The sequence below is a fragment of the Rhopilema esculentum genome, chromosome 18 (genome assembly GCF_057945365.1).
Source record: "Rhopilema esculentum isolate cy_ngs chromosome 18, ASM5794536v1, whole genome shotgun sequence".
Classification (NCBI taxonomy): domain Eukaryota; kingdom Metazoa; phylum Cnidaria; class Scyphozoa; order Rhizostomeae; family Rhizostomatidae; genus Rhopilema; species Rhopilema esculentum.
Genome location: NC_142832.1, coordinates 2,175,583 through 2,193,494, shown reverse-complemented (window position 1 = coordinate 2,193,494; position 17,912 = coordinate 2,175,583). Strand labels below are relative to the sequence as shown.

The window sequence follows — 17,912 nt, the reverse complement described above, 5'->3', positions numbered from 1 at the left end:
TCTACCCTTATTTACTAGAGAAGACACCCGAAAAGGGGGGGGCTTCTTAGAGTACTTGATTTCTTGTCCAGGGTTCTTCAAGAAGAGAAATTTTTTAGAAACGATTCTTCTAGAACTTTTTTATCTTTTAAGGTATATGTCAGCATTCTTTTCAAAAAATATAAGCTGGCGAGTTTTTTAATAAAACAAGTTACACTCTGCAGTAACCACCATTTTCTACAGCTATTAAAGCTTTAACCATAGTATTAAGGCAGTCGCTGGATCTAATTTTAGTTTGCCTGGTAAACTGACGGAGGTAAACTTTTGAGTGGAAATTCTTTCTTTTTTTATCACGAGCCTTGTACGAGGCCACATGGAGGCACATGGTTTTGAAATCGAGGTCTTGTATCATGGCGAAAATGCAAATGCAGGATGCATTCAGACCAGGAGCATTTGCCGCTGTCAGTCGTTTATTACTCTGCACTCTTCAGGTATTGATATAAATTTTTTAGAATCAAATAAGAAATTTTAATTGGAGCAAGAATCTTGTAAATCTCCCATCATATCAAATGTTTATATACCATGAAATCCAGACCGGCTTGGAATTGTTTACGATGACAGAGATACCGATACCCAAAATATCTGATCTGACCTTTATTATTGAAAACTATCAATCAAAAGTCAAAGTGTTACATTGTAAAAAAAACTGTCTGGAGATTTTGCTGGTTGTAGGTTAAAATCTTAAACACAATCTATGACTGCCTGAGATGCATTTGATGAACTAAAGTTGTCAACAATAATTTTTTTCTCTGTCCTAGGCTGGCTTCAGATATCTTAGTTATGAATACGATTCATCAAGTGTCGAGCAAAGCTTTTTATCCCATCAAATGGATTCTGAGTACTCATTGACACATCTTAATGACAGCAAGACAATTTTTGACAAAATGATCATGTCAGCACTTGGTGGCCTCTCTAAATGGGATGCAGTTTACTTCCTAAACATTGCATCATTTGGCTATGATTATGAACAGATGCTTGCATTTTTCCCAGCCTTTCCTTGCATTGTATCATACTTGGCAAAAGTATTAGAAATAATTTGTTTGGGCTTCATTAATCATCTATCATGTTTGATGCTGTGTGGCGCTTTGATCAATATGCTGGCATTTTCAATAGCGGCTATAAGTTTGCACAAACTCACTTTAAAAATGACAAGAAATAATGGGAAAGCTGATGTTACAGTGATACTGTTCTGTTGTAATCCAGCAAATATTTTTCATGTGGCAGCATACAGTGAATCTTTGTTTGCTTGCTTTCAATTTACTGGCATGTTATGGGTCGAAGAAAGGAACCAAAGATCAGCATTTCTGGTATCTGCTTTATGTTTTGCAGGAGCAACTGCAACCAGGTCTAATGGACTTTTGTCAGTTGGATTTTTGTTATATGCACTGCTCATAGAGATATTATTTATATTTACAAGAAAACAAGACTCTTTTTGGAACATATGTTTTTGCTATGCAAAGGAGATATTGATAAACTTTCTAACATGTGGTGCAAGTGTCTTGATTGTTTTAGTCCCATTTTTGGTTTTCCAGTATTTTGCCTTTGTGAAATATTGCCAAGATGTGACAAAACTGAAGGATTCAAAAGCCCACTGGTGTCTTGCAATTTTCCCATCATCATATTCATATATCCAGAAAACATACTGGAATGTTGGGCCATTTAGATATTTTCAGTGGAAGCAGATTCCAAACTTTGCTCTTGCATTGCCAGTTATTTTTTTGTCTTTTGGTGCTTCATGGAATGTACTGAAACTATCAAGTAATGGCCTGTGGACTTTGTTGCAGATGATCGTTGATAATCAACAGACATCAAAAAGAAGGTAGATGTAGTATTAGCCATTGATAGATTCTTTTTTTATAATGACTTAAATCGAGTCACCTTTTCACTGTAATAGCATGACAATTGTAGGATTTTAAACAATTTTGAAAAAGGAGACTGGAAAGAAAAGGAAGGCAAAGGAGAGAAGCAAGAATGATTTTGACATTTCCCACAAGCCTCAAGTTTTATAAGCTAAAACAGGACTTTTTGAGAAAATAAAAGCAGACCATTGCATTTTATTTAGTCATTGCTGTTTAGAGGGTATTTCCTGATAAACATAATTAATGGAGAATAAATTATTTCTTTGGACCTCTCAAGCATCATGTATTTTTTCTGTCCATAGGATGACCAAACAATGTCTGGAAAATGTACTGTTGGTTCCTTATGCCTGTCATCTTCTTTTCTTAGTTGTATTTGGTATCATAAACATTCATGTTCAGGTATGAAAATAGTTTTATCTCTTCCAATCTTTTTGCATGGCAATTTTCTTCAAAATTGATCACAAATCTGCTAAACAAGGCTGCTAAACCCACATTAAAGCTCTTGACTCCTAGTTTGCCTTCAACTATCCCATGAATTTCAGTTTATTTTTTGCCCAATTACGAAAGGGGTTGCCATAATACCCTAAATGATGAAACAAAGAATCTAGAGATTAATAACCAGTACAATGACAAAGAAGAAAGGCGTCAGGTATTCGTCAACTTCTTGTTACCTCATGGACAATTCCAATTTAGACAAATCCATTAAAACATTGAGACAGCTCTAATTTAGACAATTTCATTACAAAAAGTCCATTAAATTAGATTAAACGTTTCAACTCTGGCTAGAGTCATCTTCAGTATAGTTAAAGGTGAGAAAAAATCAACTTAATTACGAAAGAGCTAAACGAAGGGAATCGTAAATCATGTGATAAGAAGTACGCTGGAGGAGTAATCAGGACGCAAGAGAAGACAAAAGGAATAAACAACCCAGAGAAATAAACAAGGAATAAAAGCCAAACAAAGAAAACAATGCGAGAAAGAAAGTCACAACAAAATCATAGGAATAGGGGACTGTTGGGAATTAAGCAAAAGGTCTGTCCCGGTGTATGAGGAGGTTGAATAAGTAGATCAAAGGAGTTGTTCATTTTGGAGAGAATAGAAAAATCTTCAACAGAAGCTACGTGTCCAGTTTTGGAAATATGATCGTGAATGGAGAAAGGGCTAGGGGTTTTAACACCCTGGCCATGTTTGTTGATTCCCAAGTGCTCTCTATATCAAATCATGAGATTTCGAGATTTCGAGAATCTAGAGAGTGGAGCTTTTATGGAATGGAGCCAGTTGCCTTTGTACAATTTGTAGATAGACTTTCGTATTCCTTTTATTATTAACTAATATATATTTAGTAAGACTTATTGTAAAAAGTTGTTTTAAATCAGTTTTTTAAGAACTATGTAAGTACCAGTGGTAAATAATTTATGACGATTATGATGATGATGATGAATAAGATTGAATAAGATGAATAATATTGTTATCATAATAATTTGTTGTCTTCCCATTTAAAAGGCCAGGTTTTCGAAAATCTGAAAAGAATATTTAAATCGATTGCTTATACATTTTCAGCCGAAGTTAGTTTTTAGTACACATTACGTAACAGCTAGTGGGCCAGGGAGGACTGCCCTAACCCTAACATAATTTGACCAAGAAATAAGGTCTAGGGCTATCAAGAAAACTTTAAGACCCCCTCCCTACACTAAAAAGCTATTAGTTACAAAAGAAAACTCTGGGAATAACACTGTTCATTTTCACCTACCAACCAACAATTGACTTGGCCAACCAACTAAGAAAATGTTACAGGAAAGCTGTGACTATGAAAAAATATGGCAGCAGGCTACTCTTGAGTACCACCTTTATGGATTGTCATATTTAAATTTATTAATGTAATGTGATATTTACAATTTACCAGGGCTCAAGATATTTGCAAAGATAAATCTAGCTGAATTCACTTTCTTCGTCTTAGGTTTTGACAAGAATGATTTTTGCAGCCAATCCACTCGTTCTTTGGTATACTACAGATTTATTGGTATCTACTAAAGAAGAACAGAATTCCAAATATTCAACTTCACATATAGTATTAGGGTATTTTATTTCATATTCTTTGATTGGAATTCTTTTACATTGTAATTTCTATCCATGGACATGAAGCTAGTGTTTGATGTATCTATTCTATAAGTTGTAAAATTTCTTCTCAATGGTCTTTTTAATATGCAAATATTCCAGTGGTGTAGTTATATCAAAATAACAAGAAGGGCTTTTGCACAAAATGTTGCGAAGAACAATAGCAAAAGTAGAAATTTGCCAAATTTTGGCATCAGCAAAGGGGGCTCAGGGAGGCATGAGCCCCCCTAGCACTACACCCCTGAAATATTCTTTGGCAGTGTAGGATAACAAATTGCCAAATATTTTTTTCAAAACCTCTGTAAAAGATATGATTTGTTCATCTTTGGGGAAAAGGCCGCAAAAAGGGAGGTAGTGGTTTATAAATGTAGTAGATGCCACTTACCACATTTTTGCAAGGTTTGAAGATGCACTGCAGAGGGTTGAAAAAAGTAAAGGGCTCTTTTTAGACCTCTCAGGATCTATCTTGCTGATTCTTTTAAACTTTGTGTTTCAGAGAAAACACTGAAGAAAAAGTCATTTGAGCTTTTCACATATCATATCATTCAGCAAATCACAGCTGGGTTCGCACAACCACCCCCAGTTGCACGCACACACTTACAAAACCTCAACGTTCTATAGATATATACTGTAAACTAATCAATCCAAAATTAACTACCAATGACGATGCTCTATTCAATTTACGTCAATTGGCTCAAACGAAAGTGTAATTATTATGATCGAAGTAATTTGAAAATAAGGTAAACAAAAAAGCTATTTCACAAAATCACAAGATACAGTTAAACCAAAAACCTTAATCGACTACGCAATGAAAATTTACATGAAAACCCGAACAAGCTCTAAAAAAGTAGGGGGTGGCTAAAACCGAATAAAAAATGGCTTTACAGTGGTTTGTTTCTAAATACTTTGCAATTTTTGCAAAAATGATAGGTAATAACCCCCCCCAACCCCTCTTCTCCTTGGTGCCTTTTGGAAATAATTGTGTCATTTCATGACATGGAGTAAGGTCTTGTGGAATTTGTTGTTAAGAAAAGACATTGTGCATGAAAGCTTTCTCGCGATGTTGTGTTTATGCATTTCAAAGCAATGAAAATGATTATAATAATGATTATGACGTCGGAGATGATAGATGCTTAGGTTAATAATGCCAAAGAGTAATTTGTGAACTGATGGCAAATGGGCTAAAATATTCTCAATGTGACAAAACCAAATGTGATGTCTTTCAGTGTATGGTTTCACAGATGTGGAGGCACTGTAGGGCAAAGCACCAAGAAAAAGGGCAAAACAAAACCAAAATAAAGAAATTTGCTAAAATTTTCGATGGCTACGGGGCAAGCACCCTGTACTTTGGCAAAGCGCATCCCTGTGCGGAATTAAGTACATTTTGCGAACCGTTTGATGACGAAGCTCCCTTAGGCCCCAACTCCACCAGAAAAGTTGTTGGAACGAAAGTGGCTTTTTCTCCAAAAAATAAAACTGTCCTGTTGCTAAGTTTTCAATCATTCAAAAATGTCGACATGTCGTCTGTCCTTGTAACCTGGGTTTATTGTTATCGTAATTAGACTTCAATGGCAATTTGCGGGATTTTATCGTCATCTAAGCCTCCAAATTATATTGTATTGATTCTTGTACCGAGTCGTAATTAGTACGTACGCATCTAGTCCCACGTTCTTTTGTATATGAGCAATTTCTCGATTGATCTTGCTTGTTCTCGTGCAACGCTGGTAAACATCGACATTCCAAACGATGATCGTTGCCAGTCAGCTGATTGAGGCATTGCAAGATGAGCGGTAAGTTTTTCAATTTTACTTGAAATAATTATGACAATTATAATGGATTTCGATGCTTTTTATAAATGACTTTGTGTCTAGCCTGCGTGCAGACTTTACTGCACGCAGGCTACTTCTTGTCAAATTTCTTTTATTTTTTGGTCAGGTTTTTAGGGACTTGAAATGCGTACCGAAAATCCCCAAACAGCTCAATTTTCTGTGCAACTTGGTTTAAAATTTTACCTTTGTTTAAAATTTTTTTTTCTAGCCACGAACGTGAGCTTATTTTGTTGTTCTTGAATAGCTTCAGGGACAGAATATCGGACGATTTCGAACCAAAAATAGCTTTTGATTTTGATTTCACCAAAGCTTTTGCCTTTTAAAAATCTCAACCTTGATCTTGCTAAACAATGAACACGAACTCTAATTTTTGCAGAAATGATGGACCAATATCTGGATTTTAGTGATGAGAATACAAGTCAAATTCCACATACTGATTGCTTTGAGGGAATCTTTGAAGCTTTTAACATTTGGAATGAAGATGAAGAAGATGAGGATTGGCCAGTAGCTGACTATATTCAAACTACAAGTGAAACCAGTCAAGGGAATGTTTCTTCAAATATAGATTTTCAGCTTGGCAACAAACCATTATATACTGACCCAGTGGATGCAAGGACAAATGTTATTGGAAAAGAATGGCTGACTGCATCGTCAATGAAGGGTTTTACATGTAATGCATGTGGAAAAGCATTTCGATGGAAGAATGACATGCAGAGACACGAGCGAATTCATACAGGGGAAAAGCCATTTCAATGTGACATTTGTGACAGATCTTTCTGTCAAGAAAGCAACCTCAAGTTCCATTTGCAAAGACACAGAGGAGAGAAACCCTATTTATGCGAAGTATGTGGAAGATGCTTTACCTTAAAAGACACATTGTTGAAGCATAATACAGTTCATAGCGGCGAGAGACCCTATGGTTGTGATACTTGTAGTAAAAAGTTCGCTCAAGCTGGCACACTTAAGCGGCACCATTTTTGCAAACATACTGACCGAAAAGAGTATGAGTGTCCCACTTGTAGCAGTAAGTTTGCCAGAAGATGTCAGCTCTCTGTTCACATGCATATTCACCAAGACGATATCCCATTCGAGTGTGAAAGATGTGGGAATTCATACACAAGAAAGACCGCATTGAACCGGCATATGGAGCGCAGACATAAACCTACCGACATAGATAAAGGATAGAAAAAGTACTTTATGACTGGCGTGACATGATATCCGTGCAGAGGGTACACCTAGTGCCATATCTGCCCCTGCCTACGGGGAACAGGGTCAATAGATGTCAATAGATGTGGAAAAGCATCGATTGAGTGGGGGCATCTTCATTTGCCTTTACCTTTGGACTGTGGACTGGACAGTGGACAGTTTATTCTCTTCGCCCCCAACTTTTCATCTTTCTTTTGAGCCCCTATTCAGGGACCTTGTCTGGTTAGCTTCAGGGTCCAGTCTAATTAAATTCAAGGGTTTTTATCTTATAAATTCTAGGGGCCAACTCTATTTATATTTAGACGCCCAGTGGTATTTTGGTCGAGGGCGCAGTCTAATAAAATTCAGGGGCCTAATCTCATCATTCCAAAAAAGTAATAAAACTACAATTGAAAACAACACAGTATAGTTCTGTATAATTTGATTCGATTCATTATTGCGAATATTCTGTAAAGTATTTTATTGTCTCTTTTTGGCATTAGTCTCTGTTTTGGCATTGGCGTGGCAGTCTTTGGCTCAATTATCAATCCAAAATATCAGAATATGATTTTCTGCTTATTTTCGGTCACTATCCGACTTTTATACTCTGAAGAGTGTCGGACAAAAAGTACTTTAGTATGCCCAGTTTGGGTTATTTTGTGCCGTCATTAATTAGTGTTTGAATTCCGTTAACCCTCGAAAAAGCAGCCCCCTTTAAGTAAGCCTTCCCCTAAAACAGTTATGAATTCGAACATCGCATACTTAGGCCAAAATTTTGGAAACAGTAAAGGAGCACCTTAATTCGTTCCCCTCTAGTAAGAGACGCAGGGGCGGACTGGCCGGTCGGGCTACCGGGCTATCACCCGGTAGGCCCTCCCAAAATTATTACAAATTGTTCTTAATTTTGCTATTAAATGAAAACTCGTATTGTTTGGTAGGAGCCCTCTTCTGTTGCCATAACACCGAAACTCTCTCGAGATTAGTGGAGTGAATACAAAATGAATATAAAGATCACTTTGCGGTATTTAAGTACTGAAAAAGCATTTTCCAAAATTTGGGGCCCCATGTTAGCAAGGAGAATCCTGGGCCCAGGGCTCACTGTCTCTAATGCAATAATACGTTACTTTACTGGAGTTCCAAAATCTGATAAATTTTCTCTTCGGGCCCTCATTCAAATATTTTCATTTAATCATAGGTTAAGGTGGTAAGGACATGACAATTTGTGCGGCTCAATTTCTAGGAAGGTACATTATTCTAACGCTAACCAAATTGATTTGAGAGTATAGATGAAAACAGCATAAGGGCTGAACCCCCTTAGCTCCGACAAGGTTTTTGCTCCAGGACATCCATACTTTGCTCCAGTATAAAACACGAATGATTCGCCAAAGATCTTAGGTATACAACATCGGTTCTTACGCCAAATTTTGGTGTATTTTGTCGGCAAAATTTTGGCATAATTCCATTGGCGTGGTTTGACTGTGCTAGTTTTCAATCGAAAATTTGCTGACGAGGCGAAAACCATGCGAGATTTGCCCTGACGAACTTTGCAAAATAACAGGCCCGTAGACATTGGGGCAAAATAACAGGCCCCCTCTAAATAATTTGCAAAAATTATGTTTGAAGATCTTATAAGCGCAGCTTGATTTGACAGTTTTTCGTAAGGCAGATATAGAAAAAGCTATATTCCTACCCATGCCCCCCAATCCAGTTTAGGAGTTTACGGGCCTGCAAAAATAAATACGTTTTAAATGTCTCCCATTGTAAACTAAACAACAAAAAGAAACGAGATACAGCTGGAAGACTGAGATGCATTTCAAGCTTTTTGCTCATAGAAATGTAGACATGAATCGATATCCAAACATAAAAAGGAATGACTCGTTACTCTTGAAAGTTTCTTACTGAGAACATTTATTTACTGTCTTCAATAGAAAAGACAGGTTTTTTTATAATTGCATTTAGAAATTTGTTCAAAGTTATGTTTGTCGGAAATGCTGGCCTTGTCGCTAAAAGTTGAGAATAAGATTTTGGTTTTTTGATAATTGGAAATTATTAGGGGATGGGGAATTATTGTAAATGAAAGCTTGTATGTGTTGCCTAGAGGATCGTCCTTTCGTCAAACTTGATGTGGCAAATATTCTAGATGAATTTTCTGGCCATCCGTGTAATGTCATATTTCGAAACTTTTTCTTGAATTCGGCCAGAATTCCTAACCATGGTGATGGCCTTTATTTAAGCCCTGAACAATCTAAACATTTCACCCGCTCCCCTACTTCATGAACGTTTCGCCTGCCCTGCCTATGCTACTGACGTTACCATCTTGGTTGCTGGGCAAACATTCAATCAACCTGGCTGCTCAACCATTGATCGAAAAAACATCAACCCCTATTATGCTTTGACTGGAAAATTACATATCAAGATTTTCTTGAATAACTTAGATATTTCTTGAAAAACTTAGATATTTTATTAAGTTCTACCCTGGGTACCAGAACCTCAGTAATCGAAAAAGGTGACCCCTCTAAATACCATTCGCCGTTTTTTATCACTTAGGCCCCCCTTTAAAAGTCATTCAGCTAAGAAACAATAATCCCCCCCTGCAATGTCATGATTTCCTCTCATCTCTTATCCTAAGTCAGAATTAAATTTCCAGTGAAAATGATGCTGACCTGGACTAAGGACTGTAGATCCCTTTTGTAAATATTTTACACCTACGCCTACACCCCTGGTGGCTACTAATTAGAATTAATATCAATATTCCAATAACGTGTCGAGCCAGTATAAAAAAGTGATGCCACAAACAACTTTGGGGATACCCGTAAACATCTGAAGGGACGAAAGGGATTGTAAGGGACGACTTAACATAGCGAAAATTTTTTGACGAGATATCTCAGGCACCGTGGAGCGTTGAGAAAAGTGGGGGGTCTTAAAAGGTGGGGGGGCTAAAACCGTATAAAAAGAGGATTTTCTGGTAGTTTGATACTTAATACTCGGCATTTTTTGCCTAAAGCCTCCCAGCCCCCCCCTGCTCCGCGGTGCCTCTCCCATACCCCTCATAATTTCTTCCAACGCTCGCATTTCTCCCCATAAAATTGCTTTCCCTCATAGAGATCGCTTCTCCTCCGTCATAGTGATTGGATGGTTTCCCCTACCAACAATTTTCTTACGTTGTGTTAATTACGGAGGAGCTCATTTTAATTTCGCTTTGCTCCCCTGTTTTCATTGTTCGAAATTCAATTTCAACCAATCAGCACCGATCAACCGAATTTCGAATATTTCAATTTCACGTTGGTCAATACGACCGTTCGCCAGTTCAATTTCCTGTAACAGTTGAATGTGAAGGTCAGATCTTCATCAAATTACTGAGATACGTCGCCAAACTGAAGATAAACATGTATAAAGCTTCTTCAAGGGATAAATACAAGCCTAATCCACCGAAAAGTAGCATGGCTGTTTCAACGACCGACCAATCTTTGGCTGCTCCAGAGATAGATCAGATTATTGTCGACAAAACACGTAGGCCACATAAGAAATATCTACGAGGAAAGTTCCTTGGAAAGGTATTTCCTTCAACTACTGTAAACTTGTGTCTATTGCCTTCACAATAATATCTACAGCTTTATCCTTAAAAAAGGTTGATATTAATGGCGCTTTCTTTTACTAACAGGGTGGATTTGCAAAATGCTACGAATTAACTGATATGGACACGAACCAAATTTATGCCGGCAAAATCGTTGCAAAGTCATTGCTCCAAAAGCCGCATCAAAAAGAAAAGGTAAATGACTTATAAAATTGTAAAACCTTGAAAATAAAAAAGCTATGGATTAACCTTCTTGTTTTTAAACCGTTTGATGAAATGTATTTTGCTCTTTTAGATGTCAATGGAAATCGAGATACATCGTTCACTCAACCATCAATTTGTCGTTGGTTTTCACAGCTTTTTTGAAGACAAGAATTTCGTTTTTGTCATTTTGGAACTTTGTAGAAGAAGAGTAAGTTTACTTTCACAACAAATTTGGGCTTAGCGGGTTAGCAATTTGAACTTTCATTTGAAAATATTTTGTCTGATAACAGGACTAACTGTGTAAAGAACAAATCATAGCTTTTTAAAAATTCATTTGATCGAAAAGTACAGATTAGTTATCTTTAATCTTTAATTGTACATGTAAGCAGTTTAGTTTTCATTCAATAAGAATTTCTCACAAGCATGCCTTTTATGTCTATTTTTTTAGTGATATTTTATTATTAGTTATGTCTATTTTTCCCAAATTAGATTTCGTCCTAGCAACTGGGCTTTCTTTTCACATTTTATGAGAACTGACTGTATTTAGAACAATTTACTGTTGCTATTCAAGAGTAAATTTGCAGAAATCCTGGAAAAGTATCAATCCATTTATTTAAATTCTGGGAAAGTGTCAAGCCCATTTGCTAAAGTTCATCATAATATCCTATTTGAATAATTATACAAATTTTATGATCAATATTTACCAAATTTTTCTGCCAACAAATGAAACTTCCATCCCATTTCTCAATCAAGACCTCTGTAAATTGATGCAAAAGCACTTATAATAATGCATCTGTAAAAGTTTGAAATATGTCGTTATGATGTCAATTTATTCTACTTCTTTCTTATTCACATTCTTTAATATTTTATAGTCATTAATGGAATTACACAAAAGACGTAAAGCCCTTACAGAGCCAGAAGCCAGATACTACATGAAGCAAGTCGTGGAAGGTTGTTGCTATCTTCATGGCAACAACATCATTCATCGTGATCTGAAACTTGGTAATCTGTTCCTAAATGATGACATGGAACTGAAGATTGGAGACTTTGGTTTGGCTGCAAAATATGAGGGTGAACGTAAAAAGTAAGTTGCTTAATTAACACTGCCATTTTTTTAATTTATTTTGTACACTTGATCATACTGAACTTACCTTATTAGGTTTATTGCTGGCATGACATCTTTGTTTCATATTTGTCCTTATTATTGAGGCTTCAGTTGGTATTCTTTTTAACAGCATTTAGTCATGATAAAAGGAGCTGGTACACTCAAAAACATTGAGCCATGACTTTTGTTCTGCAATCCCATTAGTTGGCCTGGTATTCAAATTAACTCGTCTGGTACTGATTTACAAAGCAGCTTCTGTGAATAGAAAGTTGCTAACAGTGGATGCTGAAATCACATGGAACTGCAGCAATCTTGCTGAAACTGAGTGACACCTTACAGAAAAGGTCTATTTGCTATGACTCAAGGCCTTTAAAGCTGGTACTACAATTTTACATAAATTTTATTACGCATGACTTCTCACTTGAACAAATTGCATACAATTGCTTTCTATCATTTCTGAGTTTTTAAAACTCTAGCAACAAGTTGTCTAAAATGATCATTTTGTGCTGCTTTCAGAACTCTTTGTGGAACACCAAATTACATTGCTCCTGAAGTTCTTAGCAAGAAGGGTCATGGACATGAAGTTGATGTCTGGTCGTTAGGATGTATTTTGTAAGTATTTTAAAATTGCTATCTATAACATGTAAACAGCATTTTGATGTAGTGCTTGATATTAAAGTTGTCTTAGTCATGCGCTCCGGTTGTTAGTGATGGGCTCACTGCCCCTTGCTCGATCTAGTCATTAGTCATTTTGCTCTTTACAATAGCATTCAAATAGAACATGAATAAATAAATCTAATATGAACAACCAAAATAAAAATAAAATAATTTGTATATGTATATATATATGTTTGTATATGTATAACAATTTGTATACTTGAACTGGGCATATTTTCTTATGAAATGCCCCTTACAACAAGGAATCTTTTCTGCAATTACCAAGTTAAAATTCCAGTGAACATTACATGACTTAGTGATAGCTATTAATCAAAATTTTTGAGATGGAAGAAAAAATACTTTCAAGATTGCCAAAAAGTAGTTATACTTGGCTTTTCTAAAAAATATTAGAGCATAAAACAGAAAGAAAAGCCCTTTTTGGTTTGGCTTTATTACAAAAACTACCTTTACACAGTAACTGTTATTCAATGTGATATTTTGTCCCAACTTGTAGTTAACAGATTTAAGCTACAAAGTTAAATGAAATGTATTTAACCCAGGTAGCTGCTTGTTTTAAATAACTGCATTCTTGTTCTTTCAGATATACATTGTTGGTTGGTAAACCTCCATTTGAGACATGCTCCCTCAAGGAAACATATCAGCGAATTAAAAAGAATGAGTATTATATTCCATCAAAAGTCTGTCATGCAGCACAGATGCTTATAATTAAGATGTTGAGGCCTGAACCAAGTGCACGACCAAGGATTAATGAGGTAATATCTTTATTCATCTGTTTTCTGTCTGTTAGGTGCAATCTCAAAAGTTGCAATCTTTTGATGATTGGATTTGAGCTGAAGTATTCCAGTTGGTTATCATTATGTTGCTCCTGCAACCTGTTTTAATCAAGTTAACAGTAGCGCATCTTCCCTAAAAGTTAAAAAAAATTCCTAAATTATTGTCTGGTATTGCAATTTTATTTTATAATTAAAGTATATTTTATAACTGAAGGAAAACAGTGATTTGAGCATTGTTCTGGGAAAGAAATTGTCTACAATTTAAATAATAAGTAATAGCTTTGAAAAGTGTTCTCATTCAATTATTTCAAATTCTGTTATTTGACAATTAGCCTTTTAAGGAATTTTTTTTCAAGGAATTTTCAAAATGATTTTTTGCATTTCTAGATTCTTGAAGATCCATTTTTCAAAGGCTACTGCCCACAGACACTGCCAATCAGCTCACTGACAATGGCTCCACGTTTCCCTGACATGCCATCCACTGTCTCTACAAATTCTATCTCTGGTAGAAGGCCATTGGCAGAATTCAATGGTAGGCAAGGTGATGGTATCCTGCGATCCATTCCTGAAGGTAAAAAGGCAGACCCACTTAGCAATGTTAGCCGGGCAGTCTGTGTCAAAGATGGAATTGGGCATGATGTTGCTGAAGATCCATGCATGGAAGCTGAAAATGGTAAGCAAAACTGTTATCTTTTTCTCCATTCAGGAAAAAATGCTTCCATAGCCACAAGCATTTGGGTTCCTTTTCTCTCTATGCAACAAGATTGAAGTTTGCAATGGTTAATAGTTCAATTTGAAAAAGGATCACAAAAAGCAGATGACCTACTATACCTGTACTAGTTTGAGTCCTGCCATAATGTTCTTTAAGTACATAGCATTTTTTGCAAGATGCTGCAGAATCTTTCATTTGCATTCAGTTCCAGTGTTGCATGAAACATGCCCATAACCACGACTCCTATCTTCTATGCTATATTTTATAATGCAACTGTTCTTTAAAAACATGCTTAATATTTCAAACTTTAATTTTTCAGAAGAGCCAGATGACTACTACCTTGGTCAGTTGTTCAGCCACCTAAACAAATGCTTGGAGTCCAAGCCAGCTGATAGAGTAGTCATTCAAATGGGTAGGTAACTTCTCCATCATTCTTCTCTATTGTTTGTTCCATTGTATCCATTGCTTGCCATTAGGTATTTTTGTTACTGTAGGAATTGGAATATTACAAAAGGCCCTCCTAATTATATTCAGGGTGACAGACCAACCGTGAGGTACCAGGGGAACTTGCCCTACAGCTTTTGGAAAATGTTCCTTTTCTTAGGCATGTACATTCTCGACCCATTGAAAAAACGATTCTTTCCACCTGTGCTCCTCCACCTCCAAATGCTTCTTTTTTTGAAGGTTTATACTTGCTCATAGATTTTGTGTAAGAATTTTTCCAATTTTATCATTTTTCAAGCCTTTTCATAAAGGTACCCTGCAGATAGAGGTATATTTTGATATAATTCTGATCTTTAGCTCTAAGATTTCCATGATTCCCCTTGGTATTCTTCTAAAATAGTGTCAGCCCAACATATTTAGTCTTCACTTGTAATGAATAACTTCAGGGAAAGCGTGTTAAGGACGTATTTCTTCCTTCATTTGTTAGTTTGTGACACATATTTATTGTGTCATTCATATAATGAACGTATTCTGATTTTTATTTTAGATGAAGCTGAAGACCCTGCCTCGACGCCTGTCTTCTGGATCAGTAAATGGGTAGACTATTCTGATAAATATGGTCTTGGATATCAGCTTAACAATGGTAGTGTTGGCGTTTTGTTTAATGACACCACAAGGATGCTTATGAATGAGGATGGAGAGTGAGTTCTCTTTTGCTTCATCAATTTTATGATGTATAGCTTTTTATCTACAATGCCTGCTAGAACATTGGTTCCCTTGTCTAAATTTAGCAGTGGAACAATGTTTGCTAGCAACTGTTTAAGGGCTTCAAATTCACCCGATGTTGAAGTTGTTTCTTTTTCCCACCAAAATGTCACCCATCAATTTCAATGTAAATACAAAAATGTATATTCATTGTGTAGGCTTCCTAAGTTCAAAGAATTAATCTCTTGAACCAGGGTTGTCAGAAACAATTCAAACTGGAGGCACAGATAGGAAGGACACTTTATCTCAGAAAGGGCCACTTTCCTAAATGGGTCTATTCCCTGAAGAATGACATTTTTTGAAATTGTTAGGGGGGTACAAGCCCTTGAAGCATAATAGCAAAATGGGGACAAGTATTTTGATAACAAGGTTTTCCTAATAGCAAGAAATTAGTGTAAATTAGTTCCTGAGTGATGGACATTTTCATTTGTAGAACGTTGCACTACATTGATCGTAATGGCTCCGAGCACTTCCATACTGTCAAATCCCATCCACCCGCTTTGGAGAAAAAGAAAACCCTGTTGGCTTATTTCACTGATTACATGAACGAAAATCTGTTGAAGGTTTGTATCTAATAGTTTCTTGTATTTCGTTCTTTTTGCTGTATCAGCATCATTTTTGTTATGTTTTGTGTGCACCCTTAATTAGGAAACCGGCAATTACAAAAAAATTAATTTTCACAGTATTAAAAGGTCCAGTAAGGGATAAGGCTCAGATGCCTTCGTTGTACAGATATCTGTCAGTTAGACCAAAATCTAGACCCAAATTTTTAAAAAGAGGAAATACAACTCGATAGTCTGCGATTGACCAGAAACAGCCAAATTCTAGTATTGAAAACATTAAAAATAAAGAACAGGAGGGAATAGCTTTGACAACAGTTGATTGCACTTGTCAGTGGAATAAAGGTGTGATCGAAAGGACATAAGAAGGAAGAGCTAACAAATTATACAGTAGAACATGAATGTATTAATGGTTGCCCTGGGTGACCAATTGATTTGGGATGCCACCTGAAATGGCAATAGGTACATGCTCGTCAGCTGAAAGTGGAATTTGTACTGGTCTTTGTGTTTTGGAAATGTTTCTTTAACAATATTATTACTGGATACAAACAATCTCTTTATGGTAATAACTTTGTTAAATCACTTATTGGAAATGCCTGTTGTTTTTAGGCTGGTGCGAATGTGACGCCGCCTAAAGGAAGTGAGTTATCAAGGCTGCCATTCCTTCGAACATGGATTCGAACTCGTTGTGCCATTGTGCTGCATCTAAGCTGTGGCATCATTCAGGTAAGCGCAGACTTTATTTAAAACCTTGGCAACTTCATTTTAATACTGTAGAGTAGGACATCTTAAGAATTTTAAGAACCAAGGCACTTTAAATTTTCTCTAAGACCAATAAAGAATAGATATTCATAACATTTTAAGCATGGTTGACTAGTGGATAAAATCTGTTTTGTTAATGCGTGGGTAAATTTGCGAATACACATGGATTTTCTTCTTTTACCTGAAGATTGTCATGTTCTTACGATGCTCTTATTATTGGGCAAAAATGATTTGTGACCCTCAAAATTCCTCGATTTTCCACGGCTATTTAAAGAACATTAAAAACATCTGAATCTGTTAAACCCCTGGTTTCGCCCTCTATATCCACGATGAGATTCCAAGATAATGTATTTGTCAATATTTTTTCAGATCAACTTCTTTCAAGACCACACCAAGATAATCGTTTGTCCAATTATGGGAGCAGTGACATATATTGACGAGGAGAAGAATTTCCGGACATTCAAGTTGACTTCTATTGAACAATACGGGTGCTCAAAAGGACTGGCCAGTCGGCTCAAATATGCTCGTACCATGGTTGAGAGATTACAAAGCTCTAAACATGGAAACCACAAAGCACGTTCCTAGATTCCTAGGTAGATACCGTCTCTCTTTACTTTATGGTGTTTTATATTTTTGGCTTTCTTAAAACACTTCTATTCTGGTCGAAGTGATTTCTTAAATGTCTTTGTAAATAGTAGACAAAATCTGAACTAGTATGATCTGTGCAATATCGCCCAATCAATATAGTTGATGTTAAATAAAGCCAGCCAATTGAGTCAAATTCAAATGTTTTCCGAACAAAAAAGTCCATCTAAGAGTCAATTGCAAGTGTTCCTCCGAAGATTCGCCTTGAAACGTCTGTTTTGGAAATGATTCAGACATCATTTCTGACATCAGAACGGATCCAAAACAGCAAAATATTGTATAAATATTTATACTCTTCTAACACTTGTCTGCATAATCAATTAGTACAATTCGATGAATCATACGACTTTGTCCTAAAATTCTGAAATCTTTTTTCAAGTGTCCGTCCTTGCAGACAACGTGCTGTAACCCTGTGACACTGCCATCCAAAATAACTAAGAAAGCAATTGAAGTAAAAGACCGTAAAGAATATAAGGTATTTTCTTTACATTTTTCCAATTAGATTGTGGACTGATGTTCATTTTCTGCTCTGTGGTATCGAAACATTTGAACCGTCTGATTTGGCGAAAAATTGGTACTGTGGCACATCAATTTTTGTAAATAGTTGTCTTAAATGGATTACTTGTATAACTTTAATTTAAATATTTTGATATATCCATCAAA

At 36.1% G+C, this 17,912-nt stretch overlaps 3 protein-coding genes across 5 annotated transcripts; all 3 read left to right on the top strand.

Annotated features, from left to right (window-relative positions):
• The first annotated feature begins 367 nt into the window (after nt 1–367).
• On the top strand, nt 368–4,168 carry LOC135680747 (GPI alpha-1,6-mannosyltransferase 2). 2 transcript variants are annotated; one of them, XM_065194904.2, is made up of 4 exons: nt 368–470; nt 798–1,858; nt 2,201–2,297; nt 3,856–4,168. In XM_065194904.2, the coding sequence occupies exons 1-4, from the start codon at nt 390–392 to the stop codon at nt 4,036–4,038; spliced, it is 1,422 nt and encodes a 473-aa protein (XP_065050976.2). In that variant the 5' UTR covers nt 368–389; the 3' UTR covers nt 4,039–4,168. The 2 variants fall into 2 exon arrangements, with proteins under 2 accessions (XP_065050976.2, XP_065050977.2); XM_065194905.2 differs by lacking the exon at nt 2,201–2,297 and having other exon boundaries at nt 3,856–3,988.
• Nucleotides 4,169–4,968: 800 nt separating this feature from the next.
• LOC135680749 (uncharacterized) lies at nt 4,969–10,149 on the top strand. Its single transcript, XM_065194907.2, has 2 exons — nt 4,969–5,803; nt 6,219–10,149. Exons 1-2 carry the CDS (start codon nt 5,797–5,799, stop codon nt 7,025–7,027), a joined length of 816 nt encoding a protein of 271 aa, XP_065050979.2. The 5' UTR covers nt 4,969–5,796; the 3' UTR covers nt 7,028–10,149.
• Nucleotides 10,150–10,291: 142 nt separating this feature from the next.
• LOC135680744 (serine/threonine-protein kinase PLK1) lies at nt 10,292–17,912 on the top strand. 2 transcript variants are annotated; one of them, XM_065194901.2, is made up of 13 exons: nt 10,292–10,581; nt 10,689–10,796; nt 10,897–11,013; nt 11,678–11,889; nt 12,427–12,522; nt 13,169–13,340; nt 13,749–14,034; nt 14,393–14,485; nt 15,065–15,218; nt 15,716–15,845; nt 16,452–16,568; nt 16,974–17,197; nt 17,752–17,912. In XM_065194901.2, the coding sequence occupies exons 1-12, from the start codon at nt 10,414–10,416 to the stop codon at nt 17,187–17,189; spliced, it is 1,869 nt and encodes a 622-aa protein (XP_065050973.1). In that variant the 5' UTR covers nt 10,292–10,413; the 3' UTR covers nt 17,190–17,197; nt 17,752–17,912. The 2 variants fall into 2 exon arrangements, with proteins under 2 accessions (XP_065050973.1, XP_065050972.1); XM_065194900.2 differs by having other exon boundaries at nt 17,629–17,912.